Source organism: Pristis pectinata, chromosome 12 (assembly GCF_009764475.1).
Source record: "Pristis pectinata isolate sPriPec2 chromosome 12, sPriPec2.1.pri, whole genome shotgun sequence".
Classification (NCBI taxonomy): domain Eukaryota; kingdom Metazoa; phylum Chordata; class Chondrichthyes; order Rhinopristiformes; family Pristidae; genus Pristis; species Pristis pectinata.
The window spans coordinates 23,171,926-23,184,622 of record NC_067416.1 but is presented as its reverse complement, the minus strand read 5'-3'; the positions used below and the strand labels follow the sequence as shown (position 1 = coordinate 23,184,622).

General features: G+C 43.8%; 1 protein-coding gene across 1 annotated transcript in view; it reads right to left on the bottom strand.

The window, feature by feature from the left end:
- Positions 1-12,697, bottom strand: part of dock1 (dedicator of cytokinesis 1) — a 432,222-nt gene that overhangs the window by 364,483 nt on the left and 55,042 nt on the right. The window contains exon 3 of the mRNA XM_052026984.1: positions 209-249. Within this exon, the coding sequence (XP_051882944.1) occupies positions 209-249 (41 nt within the window). The remainder of the gene's footprint in view (positions 1-208; positions 250-12,697) is intronic.

Below are 12,697 nucleotides of genomic sequence, written 5' to 3'. Positions count from 1 at the left end.
ACAAATATGAGTAGTTTGAGACATGACATATGGTAGATATAGCAAGCTTGGAAGGAACAAGTGAGTAAATGCCCTTGGTCTTTTTATGTCTAGTGATTCTTGTGTTCTAACACATTTATTAGATAATTTTCACAATAGATTTTAATGTGCAAAGAAGCAGCTTTCTAAATCCTATAATATACATGTATATAAACATTATACTGCTCACCTTTCTGGCTTTGCGCCTATGTGTGTATCCTCTGTACCACCCTAAAAAGAAAATATTTTAAATACTGTTAATGTGAAATTAAAATACATTTTTCCTATGTAATACATCCCAACTAAGCTCTTCGGAATGAATTGGATCAGTAGCATGAATAAAACAGAGCAATCAAAACTTTAATAAAAGATATATCATGAAAACATAAGAAAATAGCGGCAGGAGTAGCTATTCAGCCCCTCAAGCCTGCCCACCATTCAATATGATCATGGCTGATCTGCCCCAGGCCTCAGCCTCTTCTGTGCCGGTTCCTCATTGCTCTCAATTCCCTAATCTTTCAAAACTTGATCTATTTCTTCTTCAAATACCCCCATTGAATTAGCCTTCAGAACCCTCTAGGGCAGAGAATTCCACAGGCTTCACCACCCACTGCAAGAAGTTTCTAATCTAACCTAATCTTGTAATATGTCTCCTCGTGTGAGATTCTCCCAGCTCAACCTTTTAACTGCCATGCTCACTATAGATCTTCTATGTCTCAATAACATCACTGCCCATTCTTCTAAACTCCAAAGAATATAGATCTAATTCTGTTAACCACACGCAATAGAAATTCCTTTAGCCGCGTGCAATAGGAATTCCTGTAGCTGCTTGTGATATTACAGCACAAATGGTGCAAATTGTTGTGGCATATATATAAAAATCAGAAAATTTCTGACTAAAAATATTTTTAATGATCACAAACCTAAAATCATTACTCTTAAAACGCAAGTTACTAAAATATGGAAACCACAAGAGTAATTTTTTTTACCATATAAAAAAATGTTTGAGGGGCAAGTGGAAAAGGGAAAAAGTCACTTTGTCAAATTACTTCTTCTGCCACCTAGGTTTTCAAATTGGAGTGCCCCCCACCCCCATAGAGGTGTCAAGGTCAGATAGCACAAAGACAAGCATTTCAGCCCACCACATTCCTGCTGACCATCAAGCGCAAGTTACCAACATGCAGTCCGTAGCCTTCTATATGCTTTAGCAATTCAAGTGCTCATCCAAATAATTTTTTTTCTTCCACCACCTTTGCAGACTATGCTTTCCAGATTACAACCACCCTCCTAGTGGAAAAAAAATCCTCTGATGCCCTCTAATTCTTCACCTTAAACCTATGCCCTCTTATTTTAGATGCCTCCGTTATGGGGAAAAGTCCACCCTATCCATGCCACTCATGGTTTTGTATACCTCTATCCTCCTCTGCTCTAGGAAAAACAGATCCAGCCCATCCAGTCCCTCCTCATAACTGAAATGTAACCTTCCAAGCAACATCTTGGTAAATCTCCTCTCCAATGCAATTACGTCCTTCCATCATTGTGGTGATCAGAACTGCACACAATACTCTAGCTGTGGCCTAACCAAAGTAAGGGTAGCGAAGGTACGAAGTTAAAATTATTTTTTGTACGAATGGTGAAAAAGGGATGGGCCATGTAATAAACTGTAAAATGAGGGCACAGCAAAATAAAACATTGGAACTGCTTTACGATTCCCTTAATATCATTTTCTCTTAAACTAGACCCACACAGAAAATTGAATGAGAACACAGACCACCCAATAGTTTCATCACACCCCTCCCCAAATTCTAAATTTTTATTATGTTGCTGTGAGATTTCCAGCAACTGCAATGTTTTAGATCTATGAATTCCAGCTTTTTTTCTCTCCCTCGCTTCTTTCATCTCTTTTTAGTTGTATTGCCTCTACACCCATCAGCAAGCCATCACACCCTCTCTTTACCATCACAAACACCATTTGCATCATCATTCTCTCCTAGTCTCCACCTTATCATAGACACTTTCTTTACTATCTCTACCCCTTTCTCTTCTCAGAAACTTGAAATATCTATGATTTTTAACTGTTCCTAGTCCCGATAATAGGTCATTGACCTGAAATGTCAACTGTTTCTCTCTCCACAGCTGTTGCCTGACAGCCTGAGTATTTCAAGCATTACTGGTTTGATTTCAAATTTCCAAAATTTGTAGGTTTTTTTGCTTTTCAATAAATTTTCTTATCTTGGGTCCCTGTGACAAACTAAGCTTCTTTCAACCTAAAGCTCCATGTGTGCATTGAAAAATTAGCCACCAACTCTGGGTGACTTAAGAAATACAGGCAAGGGAAAATAACAAGGTGACACAAAAGACTGCAGATGCTGCGATATGGACCAAAAAACAAACTCGCCCTTACGACTAAGATGCTGATCTATACCCTTAGTACATTACTGTATACTGATGAAGCATGGACTGCTTACAGCTGCCAACAAAGGCCAACAAATTCCACCTTCAATATTTGCATCATATTCTTGTCACCTTGTAGAAAGAACAACTCCAATGTAGAAGTCCACTCAGAAGCAAAGATGCCAGGCATTTAACAAGCAAAGACAACTTTGCTAGTTTGGGCATACCCACAGATTCGAGGATGGCAACATCCCTGAGCATATAATACAAAGAGAGGTAGTCTGAAGAACAGTCAGGCAATCAAAGTTCTATTTTAAGAACATCAGTAAAAGTGTTGAGACAGTGTTCAAAATTGACTATGAACACAGGAAACTAGTGCATGACAGAAGCAAATGGTAACAGAGGCTGAAGGACATATGACAATCAGTAATTTCAACAATTCCATAGTAAATGTCAGCAATGCAATTAAGGTCAGAGCCATGAATCACCACACACCATTACACAATGATGCTTTTAGCTGTGGCACTTGTGACAGATTCTTTCTAAAAATCAGCTTTCAAGTCATCAAAAGAAATGTAGTTCATGATAATGGCCTCATCAAAGTTGAAGCTACATACTGAACATCTCACGTAAAAGAATGGAAGGCAACCAGTTGCAGACTATCATAATGACCAAACTGGTAAATTCCAAGAACTTGTGAACAACACTTAACTGGATGAATATACCTTGGTTCTTACCACCAAACCTCAATACTGTTTTTCCCATTTTAGAAGTTATTTTCAACAAAATATACACAGTATGGTAAACACACTATTTATGCCACAGTGTACTTATCCAGCTACTGGCAATTTAGAGCTTGACAAATTTATGATAAAATACACACTAGGTAAAATAGATATAAACAGCTTCCACCTTTTCGTAGAGAGCATAATAAATTGTACAGTGTGCACACTGTACAGTCTTATTATAAATAAGCATTTTCAAATTATTCAATTATAGGTCAATTCATGTTAGAAATAAAAATTATGTAAATTTAAAATAAAATCAAAGCACTCATCTAAAACCTTCACAACTCAGAGAGGTAAAATCCACTACTCACTTCATATTTATAATATTGCACTCATAATTCAAAAGGTGACATACATATTAGTCAATCAAACTACCACAAATTGAAAAGCTAAAAACTGCAAACACCAGAAATCTGAAATAAAAACTGGAAAGGCTGGGCATATTCAGCAGGTCAGACAGTGTCTAGTGAAGAAAAATAATAGAATTAACTTTGTTTCTATTTTAATTGCAAAACAACATACAATTTTAATTAACTTCTAACAAGCTCTCTGCAAAAGAAAGAATGAGTGAAGCATATTTTATATATTAGATAATCTTGTACTTGATGTAAAAACATCCAAAGTTAAAGGTATTTCCACAATAACATGATCAGAACAACCCAAAGTAAAGTTGGTATTAGGTCCTATCGAAATTGCATTTATCACCTCAGGCCATTCCAAAGCCCTACAAATGAGTTTGAAGTGTGACTACTGACATAACATAAGAAAACACCAGTCAATTTTTTTTTTACACAATCTTCCACCGACAGGAATACAATATCGAACCAATTAGCTTATTGTGTTTATAGCTCAACGAAGTTACAAATATTAGTCAAAAAGCCTGGATAATTCTCCTGCACTTTCACCAAAAATTGCCACGGAATCTTTCATGAAACCCAATCCCTGGTCAGCACTTCCTTACCCAAAAACATTCATCTTGGGATGCAGCTACACATTCAGCTACAGAACTTCACCAGTTTGCTTATTTTCATGAAAATTGAATTAGCATCATCATCTGTTTTTCCAGGTATATTCATAGCATCATAGAGTCATTGAGTTGTACAGCACAGAATGAGACCCTTCAGCCCTCCGCATCTATGCCCACTATCATGCTATTCCAACTCACTTACATATCCCTCTATATCTTGCTCATTCAAGAACCCATCCAGATGCTCCATAAATGTTGTTCCTGTCCCTACCTCCACCAGCTCCTCTGGTAGTCCCTTTAAACCTTCTCCCTCTCACTTGAGACCAATGCCTCCTAGTTCTAGACACCCCTACCACAGGAAACAGACTCGGGCCCTTTACCCTATCTACACCTCTCATAACTTTCTGTACCTCTATCACATCACCTCTCAGCCTCCTTTGCTCCGGCGAAAACAGACCCAGCCTATCCAATCCCTCTGTATAACTCAAGTCCTCCAATCCAGGCAACATCCTCGTGAATCTTTTCTGCACTCCCTCAAGTTTAATCACAGCTGCCATGCGGCAACCAGAATTGCACACAATATCCCAAGTGTGGCCAAACCGATGTTTTATACAACTGTACTATGACAGCCCAACTCTTGCTACCCAATGCCTCGCCCAATGAAGGCAAGCACACCATATGCCTTCTTCAGCACCGTCTAACTGTGTTGCCACTGTCAGGAATGATGTACTCATACCCCTAAGTCTCTCTGTTCAATAACACACTTCCCAGAGCCCACCATTCACTGTGCATGTTCAGGTCTGTTTTAACTTCTCAAAATACATCACTTCACACTTGTCTCAAGTTAAATTGCATCGGCCATTCCTTCTTCCCACTTTCCTGGTTGTTCCTGTTGTAACCTCAGACAATCTTCTTCACTGTCCACCACATATCACCAATTTTGCAAACTTACTAATCATGCCACCTACATTCTCATCCAAATCATTAATACATATATGACAAACAACAAAGGACACAGCACCCAATGTTCTGGTCATAGGCTTCCAATCTGAGAAACAACCCTCTACTACCACCAAGCCAATCTTGTATCCATTTGGCTATCTCACCCCAGATCCCATGTATTCAAACCTTCCAGATCAAGCTACCTTGCTGGTTCTTGCTAAAGTCCATGTAGACGATGTCTACCACCCTACCCTTGTCAATCCTCTTGGGTCATCAAATTTGAGAGACACGATTTCCTGCACACAAAGCCATGCTGAGTAGCCTTCATTAGTCCTTGCCCTTCCAACTGCAAATAAATCCTGTCTCTGAGAATCCCTTCCAACAACTTTCCCAGCACTGCTGTATGACTCACTGGCCAGTAGCTCTCCAGCTTATCCCCACTGCCCTTCTTAAATAAAGGTCCAACATTAGCCATCCTCCAGTCTTCTAGTACCTCACCTGTGGATAACGAAGGTACAAAAATTTCTGCCATGATCCCAGCTATCTCCTCCCTTGCTTCCCATAACATCCCAGGATACATCTGGCCAGGCTAAACTTCTTCAACAACAGCATAGGCTTTTAAAAGTGTTAATACAGTAACTTGAAGTGGAAATTCATGTAACTTCTTGACTCCATCAAGCATTACAGCCCTGAATAGGAAACAAAACATTTAACGCAAGGAGTGAGATCAATATCACAAGACAATTGTTTACTGTTCACTATTGAAAATGCCTCACAAACAAAAATAATGTTTTTGCCATATTTTACTATAAACCACATTACTTTTCCATTGAAGTGAAATCAGTCTTAAATTCAACGATAGAACACCAATTTGCCTTGTTTGAATTTGGACAGAATTTTAAAAATCAATGACTTCCAATGTTTCAAATTAAATAAGGCTCACATTTTTTAAAGCTTCATGTCCAATTGATTTATGTAGGTGTTCAGATCAACTTGAAGTAGTAAAATTGACTGCCCAGTTAATTTCTGTCCCAGAGATGCACTTTTAAAATAGAGTATCTAAACTAAAATCATACAGCAATAAGTTGCTTTTTTAGGCATGTGGCCCGTTATAGCATGTAAACCCTGCCACATGGACAGCTGGTCTGGGACTCAATTTTGGACTGATATTATCTCTTGGCATCCCTGATAGCTTTACGAGGTCATTTCTCAATTTCTTGTAAAGGTCAGGGTCACCTGATCTGAACTTTAGTAGGGAGTGTATCTCCTGGTTCATCTGTGTTTTCTGGTTTGGGAACTTCCGGATTGACCCCTTTGGTACACAGTCCTCAACACACTTGCTGATAAAGTCATGACAGTGGTGACATACTCATCTAGGCTGGCTGCTGAGTCTTTGAACATATGGTTGATAATCCTAACCTCTAACATCCCAAGTAGAAATGAATTATTTCAGATACTTGGGACTCAGGATTTTCAGGGAGGAAATAGATGGTAGGCAAGGTAGCTATAAGGGAATCAGTGAGGAAGTAAAGGGTTAAAAACGGTCACCATACCTATAGCTGATAGAAAAAATACCTCGCAAGCAAGAGCACGCTAGCTACTGACTCAATGGATAAGGTGTTAATTACTTTGTCCGGAACCTTGGCTTCAGTCCCATTATGCTAGACAATAGGAGTACTGGGTGCAATAAACAACGAGTGGGAAGCTTGTCCTAAACAATGAGGGGTGATTGAATTTCTTGATTATAACTCAATTATGCTGGACAATAGGTGCGATGTCTGTCTCGGGATCTCTGTGGCTTGACTGAAACTCGCGGCACCGCATGCATTAAGTGTGCATGACAATATCTGTATAAATATCTGTCTGCTCCTTTGTACGGAGAGACCTCGGGAAGCGACTCCTAACGAGTGCTGAAGAGACCTCTCCTTAGCGGTGCACTGCTAATAAACACGTTTTATCGAATCGACCTCGTGGCACTGTGTTACTTCACAGCGGACAGAAGTGAGAACTTAATTCTGAGACGACAATTTGACAAGCCAGCCAGGAGTCCAAGACAAGGTTTCGGAAGCAGCATGAGTGATCGACGGGGATAACAACTACCTGAGACGGAAGGGCCAACAAGGTACGATTCACCTTGATCCCTCTCAGGGAATCAGACACCTGATCGATCCCTTCACTTGTCAAATATCCTCTGACGGACTCCTCGCGAACCTGTCCGAGTGCCACAGGTAAGAGGGGTTTGAGTCCCCAGTTAAGTTAATTTCGTGTTCGGGGTTCGAGTCCCCAGTTTCATTAGTTTCACGTTTGGGGTTCAAGTCTCCAGTTTCAGGTTTGGGGTTCGAGTCCCCAGGTTTAGGTTTTAAGTTTGTGAATTTCAAGGTTTTGAGCTCTAAGTTTTGAGATCGGTTCGCCGGTACTACTACCCTGCCTTAGACAGGTTCTTAAGAGGGGAAATCCCCCACAGGAAGGACAGGAAACTGAAGTGGGTGAAGGAAAGAGACCGATCTTATAGATAATCGCAGCGATTTGTACTGTACAATCGGGAAGGAAACAAAATGGGACAAACTCTTGATAAGTCTGAATCCAATACCCCACTATGTAACTTCTGTAAATTATTGGTATGCCTCAATAAAAAAAATTGGGAAATGAAATATGGCCATTGGGGGGAACTTGGGATGTGGATAAGTGCCTAAAAGCAGAAAGGGCGATTTGGGAGCGCAATACGGGGGAAAAATAGAAAATATTAATGTCTACTTGGAGAAAAACGGCCGAAGACCTAACAAATAAATCTAAACAGAATAGTTGGGAATATAATGCACACAGAAGGGGGATTAGTGTGTGTGATGAAAAGGGAAATCCTAAGAGTTGGGAAGTCCTGAAGTCTCAGTGCGGAGACCATGATGCTGAGAGGAACAGAAGGGAGAGAGGAGGAGTAGATCAGGAGAATAAGGAAAAACGTAGGAATAAAAATAAAAGAAATAAGGATAAAGTGGAGGTACCTCCCGACATGTCTGGCGTGCCCGTTGTTCCAAAGTAATGATACGGACGAAAATGAGGAGGATTGGATGGTCCGACCCACAGCCCCTACCTACCCCCCATTTCACTGCCACCCCCATATAATGCAACTAGTCCGCAAACCGTTCTGTTCTCACCACTGACTGCTAGTCAAGTCCCGCCCCAAGGAGAATTCCATGGCCCTATTGCGTCCCGAACCAGAATCAGCTTAGACGGAGAGAAAGCCCGCATACGAATGGCTCTAAGGCCACAGACAAGCGACGGAACTTTTGGGTAGGGGACAGACCTTTAGTAGATTCTCAGACAGACACCAATTATGACTCTGATTTCTACCCCTGATTATGATGACCCTAAAGATCCCGGCCCACCACCTATGTTGAATAAGGTAAAGGGAGCCAAGGTTAAAAAAACAATTCCCCAACAGGAGTGTTCCCAATCCCGATCCAACCCAAGCGAGTGCTAATCCTACGATCCAAATCTACACCCCTTGGAAGCCTCAGGAGATGTGACTAATCATGAGTCAGGCGCCCAACCATAAAACCAACCTGGAGGATTTCATAGATTGTGTGATCGGAACAATTCAGATGTACCAGGCCACCCCCCAAGACCTTTCCAGTCTTTGGTGCATGGCCCTTACAACTATTGAGGCGGAAAGGTGGAAAGAACACCTGAGAAACTATGCGGACTGGACAGCCTTTCAGGCAGCCGTCCAGCCACAGGACTAGGTAACCACCATTAGAACTGCCCTTCGCAAAACCCTCCAACAACCTATTGACATAACTAAGGTTTTCGAATGCCGACCGAAACAGGGTGAGGACGGCCCAGATTTTTGGGACCATTTCTGTTCACTTTACGGTACCTATGCGGGGGACGATGCCTACAACAGAGGCAATGCCTCCCCCCAGTTTAACGCCCTCCTATTACAATGTATTCCTGAGGGAGTGGTATCAGCTATCCGCACTATTAACATGAATTGGCCTGACCACACATGACAAGCCATGAGGAGGGCCCTAGTCCACTTCTGGAGTAACAGGCGCGATTCAAAAGCCACAAGGGTAAAACAGGAAATGGTCCAGAGACCCCCTCGGCCCTGACCTCCCTACTCCGATAATATGGGATATCAAATGGAATGGCAGTTTTGCGTTCCAGGAGGGGTTGTCCAGCCTAGTAAAGGATATCCACTGTACCCCAATGATGCAAGAGCCCCAGCGTACGGACCCCCTTGTGAGCCACCACCACCCCCTCGTGAGCTACCACCACCCCCTCGTAATTACCCAGGACCCAGGGGACCCCAGCAACCCGCAATGGCGAGCGTCAGGTCGACAGGATGCTACCTTTGTGGGGCACCTGACCATTGGCGGCGAGACTGCCCCCACTACTGCCATCAGCAGACTCAACCCCCCCCAGTAGACAACAACCTTTTTCAACTAACAACCCGTAGCCATTGCACGTACCCTACCCTCACCAATAACCCAGACGATGAACCCATCGTCAATTTCTTAGTTGAGGGAAAGCCGATCCGCTTTATGATAGACATGGAGGAAAATACCTCGACCCTCGAAGCTCCTTGTATCGCCCAGCATGATTTTAAACCATCCACTGCCTCAGTTCCATCGAGCGGGCTGGAGGGACAGGAAAGATCCTACCCCTTAACTGAACATTAACAAGTGAAATTTGGAGATCGGGAATGTCTGATCCAATTCGCAGTAACCCCAGACCTAGGGGTTAACTTGGCTGGGAGGGACCTGCTCTGCTCCCTCCGACTCAAAATACAATGCCTGGATGAAGGAATTACCATTACTGGCCCTAAGCCCCATAGGATCCACTGGATTCACCAGCCTCCTCAGTGGTGGACGGTGGATTTCATGAACGGAGATTTTGACCCACCCTTGAAAACCCCTGACCCACATGTGACGCTAGCTTATGACCCCACAGGGGTCTCAAGAGAGCTAGAAGGGTTGTATGCTCCCTTCCTGGGTAGCATGGCCACTGTCACTATTTTAGGGGAAGTAGTGGGTAAGGAGGGGGCAGCACTTTTAGTTCGTGCCTAATGAATTGTGGAATCAGTCAGGCTTGATGTCCCCTCACATTACCCTATCAGTTAATGAGGGTCATAAACCGAAGGAGCTGGGATTCCTAGCCCACTGGCTTGAGGCACAGGCAGACACAGGCCCTTACGGGATTCCCCAGATACTGCCACAAGGGACCCTGACTTATTACCTCACCCCTTTCTCAATGACAGGCTGTTTATGCCACCATCAGCCCCACCTTCGGATGAGTCAACCCCCGATTTATGGGCCGTGTCGAAAGCTGAGGTAGGATTCACCCCAGTGACCCAGTCCAAATCCGTGTAAGACCGGGAGCACAACTGCCTTCCGTCCCACAGTACCCCCTTCGGAGAGAGGCAGTTGACGGAATAACCCATTTAATAGATTCATTCTGCAAACAGGGCATTCTGATTCCTTGCCCATCACCTTGCAACACCCCCATTTTACCCATCCCCAAAGCCAGACAGACAGAACGGCACCTCGTACTAGACCTGTGTAAGGTCAATGAGATAGTGGAGCCACTACATCCCGTGGTCCCAAACCCAGCCACCATTCTCAGCAGCATCCCTGCCGACTCCTGTATTTTTACTATTGTGGACCTCCAGCATGAATTTTTTGCAATTCCACTCATCTCCCGACTCTCAGTACCTGTTTGCTTTCACCTTCCAAGGTCAGCAATACACCAGGACGTGTCTCCCACTCTCGACTATTTTCTCCCAAGTTTTGCATGAACAACTCCAAGGGTTGCAACTTTCTGACAAATCCACCATTGTCCAGTATGTCGATCACCTTTTATTGGCAAGCCCCTCAGAGCCCGCCAACATTGTGGACACCAATAGACTACTTAACGCACTCCACTCTTGGGGGTACGTAATACCTCCACAGAAAGTAAAACGAACCCAGCGTCAGGTGAAAATTCTGGGCACCCTCTTAAGTGTTACTGAGCGGCGGCTCACTACTGAACGTATTTGCACCTATCATTGCTACCCCGAAGGGTATGCGCGCCTTGTTAGGTTTAGTAAATTTCTGCAGGCAGTGGCTACCTAACGTGGCCCTCCTTACTAAGCACCTCACACCCCTGGCTTCAAGCCAGTCCATGGGACCTTTTGAACTTATGGAGGAACAAAAAGAGGCCTTTGATAAGGTTAAACAGACATTTGCCGGTGCCCCGGTGCTGGGACGCAATCTATACGACCGCCGATTTCAGCTTTTTGTGAATGTTCTGGAGGACTGCGCTACAGCATTCCTTACTCAAACCCATGGGGATAGAAAAAGACCGGTGAAATATTACTCCAATCGGCTGGACCCAGTTGCCAGGGGGCTCCCGCCATGCTCACAGATGCTTCCAGCCATCTATTCCCTAGTAACAGCAGCCTCCAATACAACCCTGCAACAGTCAGTAGTTGTTTATTCCTCCCATACCGTAACGGCACTCCTAATCTCTCATCAGACGCAACACCTTACCCAGGGCCCGCTTAAACAGATATGAGGTAGCGCTCCTGTATAACCCACTCCTCACTTTTGCCTACTGCACCACCATTAACCCTGCCACCTTTCTAGAGGCCCCACCAGAGGATCTTGCAGATCCACCACATGACTGTTTAATGTGTAGCCACTTTTTGACTACACCCCGTCCGGGCCTTTCAGATAAGGCCTTCCAGTCAGCAGACTTAAACCTGTATGTCGACAGTTGTTCCTCCGTTTCCAAACAGGGAACCCACCTTTGCTGCTATGCAATAGTAAACGACTCCCATGTTGTGGAGTCTGCATCTTTGCAGCCCCCAGTCTCTGCCCAAAAAGCAGAACTCTTTGCCCTGACCAGAGCTTGTATTTTAGCCAAGGACAAAGTAGCTAACATCTTCACTGATTCCCGCTATGCTTTTGGAGTTGCCCATGATTTTGGCCAACTCTGGGCACACAGGGGATTTTTGACCTCTACAGGTAGCCCCATGCAGAATGCGGCTTATGTAAAGAACCTCCTCCAGGCCATCCTCCTCCCTAACAAATTGGCTATCATTAAATGCTCCGCTCACCTTTCAGATGCCTCCCTAGTAACACAGGACAATAACAGGGCAGACGCAGAGGCTACATTGGCAGCACACCAAGGGTCTAAGATCGTTTCGACTGCAGAAAAACAGGCAGTTGCTCGTAAGCCAAAGATAACAACGCAGGGCACTCCAAACATGGTCACTGTGCAGCACTTACAGGGGGACGCCCCTGACTCGGGAAAACAAATGTGGAAGGCACACGGGTGTACGTACTCTGTGCCACACAGCCTCTGGATTACTCCAGTCGGTCAAGTATGTATACCTGATTCTTTGTTACCAATGCTTATTGACTGCCTACATTCTGACACCCACCTTGGCAAGGAGGAAATGAGTAACATTTTACTACGTACCTGGTGGCACCCCAGATTGGAGGAAGCAGCACAAGGCAAAATACGATCGTGTTTGATATACCAACAAACCAATGCTGGGAAAGGGGCGAGGTGCACCCCAGGAAAAACTCCCTTGCCAGTTGGTCCT